General features: G+C 45.7%; 1 protein-coding gene and 1 long non-coding RNA gene across 2 annotated transcripts; one reads left to right on the top strand and one right to left on the bottom strand.

Annotated features, from left to right (window-relative positions):
* Positions 1-1983: 1983 nt before the first annotated feature.
* Positions 1984-3579, bottom strand: LOC115372103 (uncharacterized). Its single transcript, XR_003929416.1, has 3 exons — positions 3422-3579; positions 3126-3267; positions 1984-2152 (listed from the first exon to the last, which is right to left on the bottom strand). It is a non-coding gene; the product is annotated as an uncharacterized LOC115372103 (long non-coding RNA).
* Positions 3580-8652: 5073 nt separating this feature from the next.
* LOC115371064 (uncharacterized) lies at positions 8653-17075 on the top strand. Its single transcript, XM_030068179.1, has 5 exons — positions 8653-9419; positions 9572-9650; positions 10175-10277; positions 12597-13461; positions 15076-17075. Exons 1-5 carry the CDS (start codon positions 8653-8655, stop codon positions 17057-17059), a joined length of 3798 nt encoding a protein of 1265 aa, XP_029924039.1. The 3' UTR covers positions 17060-17075.
* The last annotated feature ends 482 nt before the right edge of the window (positions 17076-17557 follow it).

Raw genomic sequence — 17557 nt, 5'->3', positions numbered from 1 at the left:
GCCCAGGCTGACCGGTAGTCAGCGCATCACGGAGCTGACATTCATCTCCTGTATTGGCCTCCGAATGAACGGGGACTTTGTTGAATACAAACGTCTCCGCTCTCTCTGTGAGGAGATGGCCCTTCCGCCGAAGGAGCTGCAGCGTAAGTGTGTCTTGAGCCAGGAGATTTTGGAGCACTACTCAGGTTTCCTCCTGTACAAGCTGCACAAGGCCATCCCCTACAGGCTGTGGAAGACTGTCAGCCATCCATATAAAAACCCAAAGGCCAAAAAGGAGAAGGAGGAAGAGGAGGAGGACAAGGGAGAGCAGGAAGAGGAGCTTGAACTCCTCACGACTGAGGTGGTGCAGCCAGAACCCACCAGCCTCAAGTCTCTGAGCCAGGTGCTGCCGACCATCTCCAGGATGAAGTGGTCAGTGATGGAAATGGATATGATTCCATCAGATCCAGCTCTGACCATGAGGGCAGCCTACACCCTCTATGTTACATCCTGCCAGGAGGCCCGTGCGCAGGTAAGGTCTTTTGAGGCCTTCAAAAAGAAGAGACGAGACCTGTACAAGACCACATAGACTGCAACACGTGTTAGGGTTAGGGTTAGGGTTGTCTGTCACTGTCTGTGTCTTTGTCTGACATTTTTTGTATAAAATGTGTAGGGTTAGAGTTAGTTAGTTGTTCATATAGTTCATTGTTATTGTTCATATTTAGTTCTATAGTTACTTATTGTTCATAGTTCAAATAGTAGGCAAGATAGGTATAGTTGGTCGTGTGTGTGTGTTCATTAAAAAAAAAAAACCTCCACATTGGACTCTGCCTTGACGTGGCGAGGGGGTTAACCCTAACCCACAACCAAAGGGTCCACAACACTGTTACACCAAGCACTACATACATACTTACCTGACACCTGCTACAACAAGCACTACTTATCTTCAAACTTACCTTACACCCGTTACACCAAGCACTACATACATACTCACCTTTACAAAAAACGCTAAATCCCACCCACTTCCCGCCGGAAAATGCCGTCGGACTTGGTCTCATTGGAAAGCCCATGGCCGACTTTGGGGGGGTAGAGCTTGCACTGTAAAAAAAAACCCGTTGTTTTTACGGAAAAAAACTGGCAGCTGTGGTTGCCAGAATAATATTGTAAAAAATACAGCAGAGTGTAAACCACATTACTGAAGCAACTGTAAATTTTACAACTTAAAACTGTTATCATTTACAAAATAACATTTTAAAAATGACATGCTGAACTGGTAAATTCAACATCCCTTTTAAGTCAAATTAGCATGACCATGCCGTTATTAAAGCCATTTTTTTCTGTACAATTTACATGTGGTGGTTGCTTATTTTACATCTAATCCCATTAAATTTCACTGAAAAACTTCAGACAAAAGGCATTATTAAACAGTAAAGGCCTCATTATAAGATAGTAATTTTTACTGTTTTTTCCTGCTAATTTTATTAAAAGGTTGTGTATTTTGTAATATTAAAAGCATTGTTTTGTAGTGAAATAAACATCTACATACTATAACTGAATTAAGACTCACAGGCACAGACACAAACGCAAACTCTGACACAACGTCAAACAAAGATTTTCATCTGTAATGTTTACTGTTAAAACTTAAAGAACTAAGCCACCTAAAGAAAACTTTTTGACGACTGATTGACCACTTCTATATTTTATGGTTACAACTGCACTTTCTTATGTTTGGCTTTTACCAGAAATGTGTAGAGAACTATACCCTGTGGTATGGAGCAATTAGACCTTTTTAAAAATCAAGTACAATACCAACTCGTTATTTTAATATTTTATTAATTATTGCAAAGTTATGCAAAAATATTTTCAGTTTTGAACAGTTGTGTGTATTTTGTTTGTCTCAACATCAAACTAAGGAATTAAGTATTCCTTTCCATTTTTCCTCAAAGGAAAAAACAAACAAACATTTGAAATAATGCCTCGAATATGAAAAAATTCAATTGCAACAACTATAACCAGTCTATAACGTATTTTTATCTGTAACATTTACAAATAAAGCTTAATGAACTAAGCATGAAGAAACCTTCTTCAATCAGGGTGAGGATTCTGGGGTTGTAGACAGGAACTGTCGCTCTTCTCCACTTCGGTGCCTTCTGTGTTGATGGTGGAAAAGCATCTTGGGAAACAGAAGAAAACAGACAAATATGTAATGAATGCACTAAGACTCACAGACATACACAGACTCAGACAGACAGACCCACAGATACACACAGGTTCACAAACAGAGGCAGACACTCATAGGCACACAAACGCAAACTCTGACACAACTTCAAATATTTTCATCTGTAACGTTTATTGTTAAAGCTTAACCCTCTGTTACACCTTGACACATTTATGTGCCACACAAGGTCTGAGGTGACAATATTTGTGTGTGCGCGCGTCTGCTGTGTGCGCGTTGCACTGCTTTAAAATGAGTGAACTCAGGACCTTCCTCAGCATGAATAAGTTTGAATAAACTAAAAATAAACTGAAAGTGAAAAATCATGTTGATTTTTTTAATTGACACTTTGAATATTGAACAGCTTTATTTTGATTAGCATGCAAAAGGAGGTAGTATATAATGTATAATTATAAAAATAACAATGCAAAAAAAAAAATCAATGTTGCTGCTAATCTTTCACATATACCAGGCTGCCATAATAAAACAAAAAATGATCCAGTTTGCATCAATTATATGAAAATAAATCAAATAAAATGCTTTTTTAGATCAAAAAATTAAAGGGCAATTAAAGGGTTAAAAAAAAATACTATTTGATATGTATGGTTAGGGCAGAAGTTGCTTTCCAAAATAAAAAAAGATTTTCAAAATGATAATTCACAATTTTTTTATAGCTTTAATTTTCAAGCACACATTTTTTGTGTGAAGGTGTGTTAGTGTAAGTATTTTGAAGGTGTATCAGAGGGTTAAAAGACTAAGCCACCTAAAGAAAACTTTTATCTGTTACTGGGGCATCACCACAAACAATGACTTGTCTACGGCTTCAGCCTAAACATTTTTTGGTTCATTTATTTATATGTACAGCTTTACTGTGGTGCATCTATGTTTGATTGACTTAGGGACCGAAAATTAAACTACTACTAAGACTTACTTGAGTCTTTATTCACATGTCCCGCCACTCATGATCTGAAAGGTCTTGTATCAACGTGAGGACTCTGGGGTTCACGTGTAGACGGGAGGTGCTGGTCTTTTCCACTTTCGTGCCCTTCTCGGGATTTATGGAGAAAAAGCATCTTGGAAAAACAGGAGAAAAACAGAGACATGTATTAATGATAAAATAACTTCCAAAACAACAATAAAATACTACATCAAGCAACTTTTTTTTGGCTTTTTTTGTTACAGTTCAATAAAAAGAAAATGTTGGCTGAACAATCCAAAATGACACACCTCTGCAGGAACTCCAGGGTGGATGCCAGTCCGGATGGATAATGGATGTTGAAGTTGTAGTAGCTTCCAAACATCAGACACAATGATGACACAAAGGAGGGGATGTTCTCCTGAACAATGGTTCTGTCAACACTGAGCATACATCGTGTGGCAGTAAAGCAGGATTGCCCTAAAAAAGGGAAGGAAATCAAAAACAAACATAAGTGAAACAAATGGTTGTGCTCCTCAAACACTTCCAGGCACAGACAGACTTAAAGACTCACACAGGTATATTCTCTCTCACACACCCACAGGATTTACACTGTTCACAATAACAAAAACAAGCAGAATTCATTCAGACATAAAATGAAAAACAGCAACAAAAAGTTAACTTACCACAGACAATGATGGTGGGAGTTAAGGGGAGCTTGTCCGTCTGGACTTCCCCTGCCAGACAGGTGTCCTCCACATTAGAAAGCATCATCTCTTCCCTTTCGTCAAAATAGGCCAGCAGCAGCAGGACCATTTCTTTCACATCTTCAGAGCAGCCGCTCCGCTCAGCACCTCTCAACATTTTCACCTTGGTTGCAGCCTGCAAGAACTTCTTGCTCTTGGTCATGCAAACTGTACTCAGGAAGTTCAGGAGCCGCTTCCCCTTCAGGTCCACATTCTGTATGAAAGTTTCTTTAAGTGCTACTCCTGTGAGCTCTTTGAAGTGCACACCCATGCCAAGTTCACTGAACCAAGAGGGCCAGCCTTCCAGGAGGTCTTTTATATTTTTCCCCTCGTTGACTTGTTTTCGTTGTGTGTAGAATGTTGCCTTCATTAATTGTTTGACCGCCTCCTGATCTGCATTGGTTTGCCGGGACATCCGCCTCAGTTTTTCTTGCTTCTCTTGCTGGCTCTCCAGGGTCTCTCCAAGGGGCAGGAATTTTACATACCAGTTGATGCACCCATATGTGTCCTGGATCACTGCTCTTTGTTGCGGAGAGATTTCATCTGTGTCAGAATCATCTGTGCGACTCTTTCTTTTTCTTATTTTTGGTGTTGTAGATCTCTTCACGTTCTCTACTCTATTTTGCAGTTGCTTCACAAGAGAGTGGTAACCTGGGCCTATGACATCTCCCTCTATAATGTCTTGCAAAGATTTTGGATACTTTGCCACCATCTTTTTGGCAACATCTGTTGAGTTTCTCTTACTCACTGAAGAACTTTGTCGCATCATATCAGAAACAACAATGCGGACCATCTCCCTTCTTAGACGAGGGCTCGGCCGTTTTCCCCTCTCTAGAGTCTGAATTAACTCTTCTGGGAACTTGTCCCATGGAACCTGGTATGTATTCACCCAGTCAACACCAGGGCTTTGGCAGCTGCTTCAGATTGCAGTCTGAAGATGGACTTCTGGGTGAGACAGACTCCAGGGATGGTGGAAGTGCTGGTGAGGGACTAGATGCGCTGCTACTTTCAGCAGTTTGGCCTGCAGAAAGACACACGGACATAGAGAGAGAGAGAGAGACACACACACACACAAACACATTATGAGAATGTTTTTGTTTTTCTATGGGAACTAACTGCATCCCATGTTGGAATACTTACTTCTCAATTTCCAAGCAGCAAGCACCTTTCTGGCTTGAATGGGCCTCAAAGCCGTCAACAAATCGCTTTCCTCGAGAAACTTGAAATCATCACTCGTCTCGATGCCAAGGGACTGCAATGTCTCCTCCAAAATGTCTTTCGATACATCAGCTAGGTCAGGTATGACCTCATTGATGGCACTCCGCAAAAATGATGTCTCCAAGTCTGTCATTTCTGGTACAATGAGAAAAATAACATGCAAAATGAAATCTTTTTGGGCAAAAATGAATCATAGGCAACTGGACTTGTATTAGTCTTAGGAAGACGTTTCGCCTCTTATCCAAGGGGCTTCATCAGTTCATGCGCATCGGTCTTTCTAGTCCGCACTAGTCTGACAAAGGACAGTGGGGTAAGGTCCAGGTATTATATGGCCTCTTTTACTCCTCTCTCAAACCATCTATCCTCCCTGTCCAAATCTTAACATTGCTGTCTTCAAAGGAGTGTGCCTTTTCCTTTAGATGTGAATAGACAGCTGAGACTGGACCGGAGGAGTTACTAAAAGTAAATGAGTAAATGATTTTCTGTAATATTAACAGTAAAGCAGTGTTTATTGAAAAAACACCTTAATACTGTTGAAATTCTGCCGTAAATTTACAGAAATTATTTACAGTGTGGTTTCATCCCGATCCGACCTTCCGTTCAAAAGTTATGAACTAAAAACCCTCAAAAATACAGTGTTTTTTTATTATTAATTGGGCGCGCGTTTTTCGCCCATATCTCCCGAACGGAAGGTCCGATCGCGTCGGACCCAAGCTCTACCCCCACTAAATCGACCACCAGCTTTCCAACGGTCCAACCCCCGAGTCTCTACGACCTACGGTTCCGGAGATACGGCCTAATGTCGGCCAAAAAAGTGAAATTGCGCCCCCTTCCTGCCAGAAACTGCCGTCGGACCTGGTACCGTTGGAAAGCCCATGGTCGACTTTGGGGGGGTAGAACTTGGTTTCATCTCGATCCGACCTTCCTATCAAAAGTTATTCAAGAAATACCCTCAAAATGACGGTGTATTTTGAAAATTTTATAAAGAAAATTTTCAATTCGCTTACTCCAGCTGCAATCTGATTGGATGATTGCTTGTATATAAGGCTTGCATGGCTCATTTCTGCTCTGACCACCGAAGAGGAAACATCTCCCCAAGATAAGCCATAGACTTGCATGTGCTAGGGTGTGTCCTTAGCTAACGGTACTGTTGGCAATAGACTTGCATGTGTTTTGCAGTGTTCTTAGCTAACGTAGGCAATAGCGTAGGCTAGTTTGCTAACGGTACCGTTAGCGTTGGCTAATTGGCTCCATTGGGTCGCCCCCGCTACCGTTAGCCTCGCCTCATGCCTGTGGAGGCCTAATTAGCATGTTAGCATTAGCATGCTAACATGACCATCTACTAACCCTGGCAGGCTAGCGCTAGCATGGGCTAGCCATAGCATGCTAATGCTAGCATGCTAACATTAGCATGCTAGGCTAACACTAACCACCCAACCCAAAACACAAGACTTGCTGCCCTAACCCAACACACCTTAGCCCCAAGGTCTGCTGCCCTCCGGTGGACAAGCTTGGTAAAACACCCAACCCTAACATTGCAAAATTTAACAAAGTGTCATGCAAAAAAAAAAAAACGTTACTTCAAAGGGGGGTCTATTCAACTCCAAATGGTCCGAAACATGCTCCTAACCACTTTCTGGAAGGTCCATTTGGGCTGTGACACTTAGGAAAATTTCAGCCCCAGACCGGACCTCATTTATTTTGAATGGGTGGCGTTTTTCGCCCATAGCTCCCGAACGGAAGGTCGTAGAGACTCGGAACCAAGATCCGCCTGCCATAATTCGGCCACTAGACCTCCCGTCAAACCCCTCTAACCCTAACAACTAACCAAGTCATCGGACCTATGCGATAGTTGGGGAATTTGGGAGGGAAAGAGGACCTTTTAGCACGGGTCCTATCCCCCCAAGGACCCCATAAAGCGTAACGTAGACTTAGCAACAGGATTAGGCCCCCAATTTGTTGCAACATGTAAGTGACTGGAGGGTAGGGGGTGAGCCCATGGGCCGACCATAGCCTGACAGTTTCTGAAGCCCAGTCCAGGGAATCGGAGCTGCCACGTGGGCTCACACTATCTCCTTAACTCGGTCCACGCATGGTGTTCTTCAGGGCTTTGGCATGTCCAGTAACGTACGAGGGCCAGTGCCTTTTAACTCGAAAACTCACAACTATGCCGCTTGTACTACCGAAATTGGAGATGAAGTTGGTGTGAGATATCGTGTTCCATCTAACCCTAACCTAACCCCCCTTCCCTTTCCCTTTCCCAACCCTAACTCTACCTTTTCAATTTTAGTTTTATCTATTTTCTTTAGGACTATTCCTATTTTGGTTCAGGTACATTAAAAATCGGATATAACTGCAAGTTATTCATATCCACATTGGTTTGGATACATAACATTCATTAAAAAGGTCAAGATCAGTTTAACATAAAGAACATGATCAAAACACAGTCTTAAAGAATTTATAATAAAAGACATACATGGAAATAATTTTCCTTTGTAGGAAATAATTCATCTGGAAATATTCAGTTTAAATAACTCATTTTATATTCACCCAGTGACGTAAATAAATACAAGATTTTATTTGTGAAAAAATTCATATTGAAACAATTCATTTTACTCTCGACCAGCGAAGAGAACACATGCAGGAGCAGCTCTCTCCTAGCACACTCCGTTTTTCGCCCAGTGAAGAAAATACATGTTGGATTTTATCTGTGGAAAATTCATAGTGACACAATTCATTTCACTCTCGACCAGCAAAGAGAACACATGTAGGAGGAGCTCTCTCCAGTACATTCCATTTTCGGAAGATTCAGATTCAATGATTCACTGAAAACAGAGTTTATCTGTGGAGAATTCATACTGAAACAATTCATTTCACTCTCGACCAGCGAGGAGAACACACATAAGAACAGCTCTCTCTTTGTATACTCCGTTTTCGGAAGATTTAGATTCAAATAATTCATTTTCTATTTCATTAGTGTGGAGTTCATATATAGGAGCAGTTTTCCTCTTATATATAATTTGTTATTGGATTTATAGTTTTCATTTCAGCATAGTTCGTTTTCGAAAGGTTGAAGTTAAGATAATTCATTTTACAATTGACTAGCAAAGTCAACACATGTAAGAGCAGTCTCTCTTGACTGAGTACATTTAAGAGCATTTTCTCTATAAATAATTCATTTTCATTGGTTTGAGATAAAGAAATACATTTAGTAAAATAATTTAAAAAAAAAAAGAAAATAATTCATTTCTTGTTTGAATATAACTTGGCGCATGCGTTGGCGTCTGCAGCTGTCAGTCGGTGCTCTCCCTAAAATCATGACTTTTAACCGTTTTTAACCGTTTTAAATCACATTTGAGCGTCTTTTTTCTACTACCTGTTCGACCTCGGCTATTTTTACATCAACTCCTTGGCCGGATTTTATCTTTCTATCCATTGTCAAGATGGCGCCGCACTAGTGGCAGCTTGTTGCAGCAGCTCCCGTTCCCGTGAACGTTTTTTTCCTTTTTTTTCTAGTTTAATCTTAACTTTTATTTCTATTTAATTATTTATTGGTTTATTTAACTGATCAGTGCACTATGGAGACCAAAGTCGCCGTGTTTGTTCTGGTCTTTCTTCTGTTTTTTTCACTTTTTTCGTCCGTGTCTGGAGAGCGCGTGCGCGACCCTATTGTTTACAGTAGGGATCAGCTGTTGGCCCTCCGTGGCACCGCGGTGCTGCCCCACGAGAGGCCCGACGTTCCCCGGGAGTTGAAGAGGAGGAGACGGGGGAGCCGTGCCGGAGCTGCTCGCCGCACTAGAAGGAGGAGATACAGACCCGTCCTCCCGTCCATCATCATGGGGAATGTGAGATCTCTTCCCAATAAGATGGACGAGCTAGCGGCGCTGACTCGGCACCAGAGGGACTACCGGGAGTGCAGCATCATGATGCTCACGGAAACATGGCTGACTGAGCTGACCCCAGACACGGCCGCGGACCTGGACGGATTCAAACTGGTGCGGGCGGACAGGACGAGGGAGAGCGGTAAGAGGAAAGGAGGAGGGCTGGCAGTGTTTGTGAACGATAGATGGTGTAACTCTGGGCACATCACTATTAAAGAACAGCTCTGCTGCAGGGACATTGAACTGTTAGCGGTTGGTATGAGGCCATATTACCTGCCGCGGGAATTCTCGCATGTTATCGCGATAGCTGCGTATATCCCCCCCTCCGCTAACGCTGATGCAGCCTGTGATGTTCTCCACTCTGTCACAAGCAGGCTGCAGACAGAGCACCCACAGGCCCTCTTTCTTATCTCTGGGGACTTTAATCATGCCTCTCCATCCTCCACTCTGCCCACTTTCACCCAGTATGTTACATGTTGCACTAGGGACAGTAAGATACTGGATTTGTGTTATGCCAACACCAATGAGGCATACACCTCATCACCCCTCCCCCCCCGGGAAGATCTGACCACAACCTGGTTCATCTCCTGCCTGTGTACAAACCTCTCGTGCACAGGCAACCAGCTGTGTCCCGCACAGTGAAGAGATGGTCCAACGAGGCTGAGGAGGCTCTGAAGGACTGTTTTGACACAACTGTGTGGGAGGAATTTTGTGATTCCCATGGAGAGGACATTGACAGTCTCACTCAATGCATAACGGACTATATTAACTTTTGTGTGGAAAACACTGTACCCACCAGGACTGTACGGTGTTTTTCCAACAGTAAACCGTGGATTAACCCTGACATAAAGGCTCTCCTGAAGGAGAAAAAGAGGGCCTTTAAGTCTGGAAATAAGGACGAGCTGAAGGCTGTGCAGAGGGAGCTGAGAAGGAAGATCAGAGAGGGGAAGAACACCTACAGGAGGAAGATGGAGGATCAGCTGCAGCAGAGAGATGTCTGTGGAGTCTGGAAAGGCCTGAAAACCATCTCGGGCCACAAGAAACCTGACTCCCAAGCTACGGGGGACCAAAAGTGGGCTGATGATCTGAACTTATTCTTCAATAGATTTGATCAGTCATCTGCCCCTCCCCCAGCCCAGTCCTCCATGCTGCAGCCCCCCCTCTCTGCACCCAGTGTTAACTGCCCAAATTCCTCCCCCTCCCCCTCTACAACACTCAGCTCACAGCCACCCCCTACTTCTCACCTCATCAACCCAACCCCCCCACTCACACCCTCCAGCACACAGCCCCCCTGCTCCAACCTGTCTCTCACAACGACCCAGGTGAGAAACCAGCTCCGGAGGATCAAAGCAAGGAAAGCTGCAGGTCCAGACGGCATCAGCTCCAGACTCCTCAAGTCCTGCGCAGATCAGCTGTGCGGGATTGTTGAGCACATGTTCAACCTGAGCCTGAAGCTGAGGAGAGTGCCACAGCTGTGGAAAACATCCTGCGTGGTACCTGTGCCCAAGACTCCGCACCCCAAGGATCTCAACAGCTACAGGCCGGTGGCGCTAACATCCCACCTGATGAAGACCCTGGAGCGGCTGGTCCTTGTTCATCTCCGCCCCCTGGTGGGACCATCACTGGATCCACTTCAGTTTGCCTACCAGCCTGGCATTGGGGTGGATGACGCTGTGATCTTCCTCCAACACCGAGCTCTCTCTCACCTGGAGAAACCTGGGAGCACTGTGAGAATCATGTTTTTTGACTTCTCCAGTGCTTTTAATACCATACAGCCTGTACTTCTGAGAGACAAGCTGGAGCACACCGGGGTGGACCACCACCTCACACACTGGATTCTGGACTATCTCACCAACCGTCCACAGTATGTGAGGACCCGGGACTGTGTGTCCGACACCGTAGTCTGCAGCACGGGGGCCCCGCAAGGAACGGTCCTGGCTCCGTTCCTCTTCACCCTCTATACTGCAGACTTCTCATACAACACACCCACCTGTCACCTGCAGAAGTTCTCTGATGACTCTGCAATCGTCGGCCTCATCACAGAGGGGGACGACAGAGAGTACAGAGAACTGACACAGGACTTTGTGGACTGGTGCCAGCGGAACTGCCTCCAGATCAACGCGGGGAAAACCAAAGAACTGGTGGTGGATTTCCGCAGACGTGCACTCTGCCCCTCGACACCGGTGAACATCAAGGGAACAGATATTGAGATGGTGACATCTTATAAATACCTTGGTGTTCACCTGAACAATAAACTGGACTGGAGCCACAACACAACTGCACTTTATAAGAAAGGCCAGAGCAGACTCTACCTGCTCAGGAGACTGAGGTCTTTTGGAGTGCAGGGGGCACTCCTGAAGACCTTTTATGACACCGTGGTGGCATCAGCCATCTTTTATGGAGTGGTCTGCTGGGGGAGCAGCATCTCAACGGCTGACAGAAAGAGACTTGACAAACTGATCAGGAAGGCCAGCTCTGTCCTGGGATGCCCCCTCGACTCAGTGGAGGTGGTAGGTGAGAGGAGGATGATGGCTAAGCTGTCATCCATGATTGTGAACGACTCCCACCCCATGCAGGACACTTTAACTACACTGGAGAGCTCCTTCAGCGACAGACTGCTTCACCCAAAGTGTGTGAAGGAACGCTATCGCAGGTCCTTCCTTCCTGCAGCCGTCAGACTCTATAACAAGCACTGCTCCCAGTAGACCACACACTCTCCAGGACTGCACTGACTGCACTAGAATGCACATTCTCAGCACCTTAACTACCCCCCCACCCCACCCCCCACCCACGTACACACATACACACACACGCACACTGCACTACTGCACACACATAAAGACGGGAGGGAAGGGGAGATCCCATAAGGCAGGATCAAGTGTGACAGTTCCTGAGACCCAGTCCGGGAGTCAGGTTCTGCCACTTGGTCTCATGGGTTCACACTAACCCTGAACCTCCGGAGTGTGTTGTTCCCCAGGTTTTTGGAGTTTTTTTCTTCTGTGGTTCAAATTGTTCACAGAGTATTTCTTCTCATTCCTTGTTTACAGTGTTTATATTGCTCATTCCTTGTTTACAGTGTTTATATTGCTTTATTGTGTAAATTGTGCTTCGTATCTTGCTATCCACTTTGCTGCTGTGATGCGGGAAATTTCCCCACCGTGGGACTAATAAAGGAATATCTTATCTTATCTCTTATCTTATCGGATATGTGTTATTAGTATTTTCTCAATACAACTCTACCCCGGCCTACGTTGACAGCGTGGGAAAACTCACCAGAGCAACCGCATTGCTGCCATCAGCTGAGGATCTCACTGGCACCCCTTCGGCACTTGCTGAAAAGGATTTTACTGGGTCTCAAGCTGCTGCCTTTACACCCGAAGCCTGATCTCCGCACCGGGCCCATTTCTGGGCCCGTGCCGGTAAGTCCCACTCCTTGACGCTCCATGACGCTCTCCTCTACTATCCTTTTGTGGATCACTGCATGTAACACTACTTTAACGTTGTGGGCTCCGTTGTGGGGAGTCCCTCCGTGTAAGTGCCCGTGCCCTCCCTGTTAGCGACTGCTACGGTCAAATACTAAGTGATCATAAACTGTGCACCCTAGCCCACGTACTGGCCTCCTCTCCTTCCTTCTCCCCCAGGTACCACACACATATACATCATGGCTCCTCTTACCTCCCCCTCCGGCTGTACCAGCTGCTCCCGCCTCGCTGAGAAGATCGCAGAGCTGGAGGGACGTATAACCACTCTACACCAAATCCGTGATGCCGAGGCGCTAATGGATACCATCACCTTCAACCGTCCACAAACTGACTCCCTCTGTGCTCCTGGCTCTGTTGCTGCCCCTGATGCTGCTTCCTCCGGTCCAGTTTCTGCTCTCAAGGCCGGTGAAGCCACTACTCCTCCTTCGGTGCCTGCTGCCGCCTCTTCGAACCCCCCGCCTGACGCCATCTCTGATGACACCTGGATTCGTCAAGGGGCCAGGCCGAGGGCCCTGACTAGCTCCACTCCATCGGGCCCTGAGCCCTGGTGCCTGGTCCCTGCTTCCGGCAACGGGGGCCCTTCCTCCCGCACTCCTCATCGCAGCATCCAGCTGGTGAATAAGTTCACACCCCTCGCTTTCCTTCCCATTGATGGGGACGCCCAGGGCTCTCCTCCTTCTACTCCACTGCCGTCCCAGGGGCTCCAGGGCCCTCTGTCTCCGAGGCTTCCTGCAGCGCTACCTGAGCGCTCCTCTCTCCGCAAGACTTTCCGCTCCATACCGTTGTTTACACCTGCACCACAGCGCGCTTGCCCCCGCCTCTCAGTCCGCTCCCCTCCAGCGACGTCGTCTCCTCCACCGACCGCTCCCCCCACCTCCTCTCTCCGCAAGACCTTCCGCTCCACACCGTTGTTTACACCTGCACCACAGCGCGCTTGCCCCCGCCTCTCAGTCCGCTCCTCTCCAGCGATGTCGTCTCCTCCACTGACCGCTCCCCCCACCTCATCCAGCCCAGAGAGCCCACAGTCAGCATCCCCTTGCCCACTTTTTCCTCCAACTACCCTAATAATCGGGGACTCTACAACCAGACACATCCGCTTTGTTAATTCTGTAACACATTGTTTCCCTGGAGCCACAGTCTCAGTTATCCGGGAAAAACTCCCAGATTTGCTCGACACACTGCCCTCCTCCATCCACAGAATTATTCTTCATGTCGGGATAAATGACACCTCCCTTCGACAATCTGAGGTGACCAAATTAGAATTCAGAAAACTTTTACAGCTTCTGACTAGCTCCGGGAAATCCATTTTCATCAGTGGACCGCTCTCTCCTTACGGCTGTGGGCAGGGAAAGTTCAGCAGGGTCCTTCAGCTCCACACCTGGCTCCAGACTACCTGCAGGGCACTCAGTTTAGGCTTCATAGATAATTTTAACCTCTTCTGGAATCGCCAATCTCTTTTCAGGCCCGACGGTATCCACCAAAACAAACTTGGTAACCGCACGTTAAAATCAAACCTGCAGTACACTATCCAATCATACCCACGTGACTGACTGTTTACGCTTCACTCGAACTCACACACACAGGTCCCGCCCTCTTCTTCTACTGCAATCTCCCATTGTATCACTGCCGCCATCTCCCCCTACAGGCCCCTGCCATCATTACACCCCCCTGCCGCTGGCCTCCCTATTCAGACCATTATAACTGTAAGATCACTCCGCCCTCATGTCACTTTCAGAGCAGTAAATAATAACAATCTTTCTCACATACAACTGAGTGCCCCAGTTTCATCATCTCTCAAGCCTGATAACACCTGTGTCAAATTCGGTCTGCTCAACATCCGCTCCCTCATAAGCAAAGGTCACTTCATACAGGATCTTCTCACCAACCATAAGCTGGACTTTCTTTGCATAACTGAAACATGGCAACAAACCAACGATTACACCGCACTTAATGAATCCACTTCTCCCGGTTTTATTTACAGCTGTCAACCACGTGTCTCTGGCAGGGGAGGAGGTCTCGCGATGCTCTATCGAGAGAAATGGAAAGTCCTGTCAGTATCTACCCCCACTTACCAAACATTTGAATCCATCACCTCACAGTTATCCGGCCCCATACCCACCATCGTTGCCACCGTGTACCGTCCTCCAAAATTTAACAAAGACTTTTTAAATGATTTTACTTCGTTCCTGACAAATCTCTGCACACTCTCTCCAAACATCATACTCCTGGGAGATTTCAATATCCACATGGACACTATTAGCAACACTCTGACCAAGAATTTTACATCTTGCATTGACAGTTTTGGACTTCAGCAATATATCAACTTTCCTACCCATTCAAAAGGACATACTTTGGACTTAATATGCTGTTCCGGTCTATCTCCTGTCAACTGCAACGCAATTTCTGTCCCGTTTTCTGATCAGATGCTGGTATCTTTCAATGTCAACCTTACACTCTCCAAACTCAATCTCCCACGTACTATTTCTTTCCGTAATATTAAGGACATTAATTTGGACACTCTTTCAACTAGCATTAACTCGCTCCCTAACGCAGACAGTTTTTCCACCCCCGATGAACTGGTACTCCACTACAACAGTCTTCACAATCTCCTGGACAATCTTGCCCCACTCAAAACCAGATCCGTCACTTTTACCCACTCCGCCCCATGGTTCACCCCCGCTCTCAGACAACTCAAATCCAAAGGACGCCAACTGGAACGCCTCTACAATAAGACTGGTCTCACTGTGCACAAGGAAATTTATCACAACCACATTCTCCACTACAAGAACTGTATCTCACAAGCCAAATCCACCTACTACTCTGGTTTAATCAATTCAAATGAAGGCAACTCGAAGACTCTGTTCTCAATTCTCAACAATATCACTCAACGTCCGGACTCTCTCCCTCCTCAGATGTATTCCACTGCTTTCTGTAACACCCTTTTATCCTTCTTTACTACCAAAATTCACAACATCCACCAGCAACTCGCTTCCAGCCCATTCCACAATACACCTTCCATACTCCCCTCTCTTTCCCCTTCTCAGTCACTCTCAGCATTTATTCTGCCATCAGTTTTGGATACCACTGACCTGATAAAAAAATCCAAACCATCAACCTGCCAGTTAGACCCTCTCCCAACTGCTTTTGTCAAGGCCACCGTTCCGTCTCTAGCTCCTCTCATCACGCACATAATTCACTCTTCCCTCACCACTGGAATTTTTCCCTCACCCCTCAAAACTGCAGCTGTCACCCCAATACTCAAGAAACCTGGCGCTGATCCGAATAACCTCAGTAACCTCCGCCCCATATCCAATCTTCCATTTCTCTCCAAGATCCTTGAAAAAACCGTCGCTTCTCAGATCCATTCCCACCTATCTCACAATAATCTCTTTGAACAATTCCAGTCTGGTTTCCGCCCTCTCCACAGCACTGAAACAGCACTCCTCAAAATCACTAATGATCTTCTCCTGGCAGCTGACTCCGGTCTCTTATCCATCCTCATCCTGCTTGACCTGAGTTCGGCCTTCGACACCATTTCACACAGCATCCTCCTGGACAGACTTCTCTCTATTGGCATCACTGGCACACCCCTCAACTGGTTTAAATCATACCTCTCCGGCCGCTCTCAGTTCATCCAACTTCATTCTTTCACATCACAGCCATTCCCAGTCACCACAGGTGTGCCCCAGGGCTCTGTCCTGGGGCCCCTGCTGTTCATCATCTACTTACTCCCTCTTGGTCACATCTTCCGGAAACATCACATCCTCTTTCATTGCTACGCAGATGACACCCAGCTCCATATCTCCACCAAACCAGACTCCACCCTCCCGCCTTCCTCCCTCACCGACTGCCTCCTCGAAATAAAATCCTGGTTTTCATCCAACTTCCTCAAATTAAACAGTGACAAAACAGAAATTATACTCATTGGCACCAAATCCACTCTGTCCAAAACCCCTAGTTTCACCTTATCCGTTGACAACTGTTCCATTTCTCCTTCCCCTGAAGTCAAGAGTCTGGGTGTCATCCTCGACAGCACACTTTCCTACACATCCCATATCAACAACATAACCCGGTCAGCTTATTTCCATCTCCGCAACATCAAGCGCCTCCGCCCCTCCTTAACACCTCACACAGCTGCCATTCTGGTCCACAGTCTTGTTACCTCCCGGCTTGACTACTGCAACTCCCTCCTGCTTGGCCTTCCTCATAAATCCCTCCATAAACTACAACTGGTACAGAACTCAGCAGCTCGTGTCATCACAAGGACTCCATCCACTCATCACATCACACCCATCCTGCAGCAGCTCCACTGGCTCCCCATCACTTACCGTATTCAATATAAGATTCTGCTGCTCACCTTCAAGGCCATCCACAACCTCGCCCCTCCATACCTCTCTGACCTCCTCCACATTGCCACACCTGCACGCACAGTCAGATCATCTTCCTCTCTTCATCTCTCCGTTCCCCCCGCCCGCCTGGCTACCATGGGGAGCAGAGCTTTTAGCCGCTCTGCTCCCCAGCTCTGGAATTCACTCCCTCTTGACCTCCGCAACACCACTTCTGTTAATCTGTTTAAATCCAAACTCAAAACTCATCTGTTCAGACTTGCCCACTCCCTCTGACTCAGTGCACTTTGCTTGTTTGTATTTTTCTATGTTGCTTTTTATGCTGTTTTCCGTGATGTTTTATGCTGTGATGTTTTATGCTGTTTGCTACTTTTGATGCTGTATCTTGTATTTGTTTTTACTGTAAGGCGACCTTGAGTGCCATGAAAGGCGCCATAACAAATAAAATGCATTATTATTATTATTATTATTATTTATAACAAATATTGAAGGATTATTTTATCTTTCATTATAACTCATATTTACTTTTTTAGTTGAGAGATATAAACAGTAGTTTTCTCTTTAAACAAAATCAAATTTTTTACTCAGACTATAAAGATCATTGAAGAACGACATTCTTCAAAAATAATTCTTTTCTTATTGATCAACGAAGACTACATACCTTTTTAAGCCCAAGCCTGAAGAAGATATTGTAATATCGAAACGTTGCGACGGGCTTAATTTTCAAAAAAACATGGATGAATGGACGACGGTACATTATGGCAGACCTCGTGA

Source organism: Myripristis murdjan, chromosome 14 (genome assembly GCF_902150065.1).
Source record: "Myripristis murdjan chromosome 14, fMyrMur1.1, whole genome shotgun sequence".
Classification (NCBI taxonomy): domain Eukaryota; kingdom Metazoa; phylum Chordata; class Actinopteri; order Holocentriformes; family Holocentridae; genus Myripristis; species Myripristis murdjan.
This window is presented reverse-complemented; position numbering and strand designations above follow the sequence as displayed.

Coding starts and splice junctions, on each gene's coding strand:
- LOC115371064 (XM_030068179.1), top strand. CDS start 8,653: ATGGAGACCAAAGTCGCCGTGTTTGTTCTGGTCTTTCTTCTGTTTTTT. Junction 9,420..9,571: donor ACTCTGCCCACTTTCACCCA/GTATGTTACATG, acceptor TCTCGTGCACAG/GCAACCAGCTGTGTCCCGCA. Junction 10,278..12,596: donor TGTCTCTCACAACGACCCAG/GTGAGAAACCAG, acceptor CTTCTCCCCCAG/GTACCACACACATATACATC.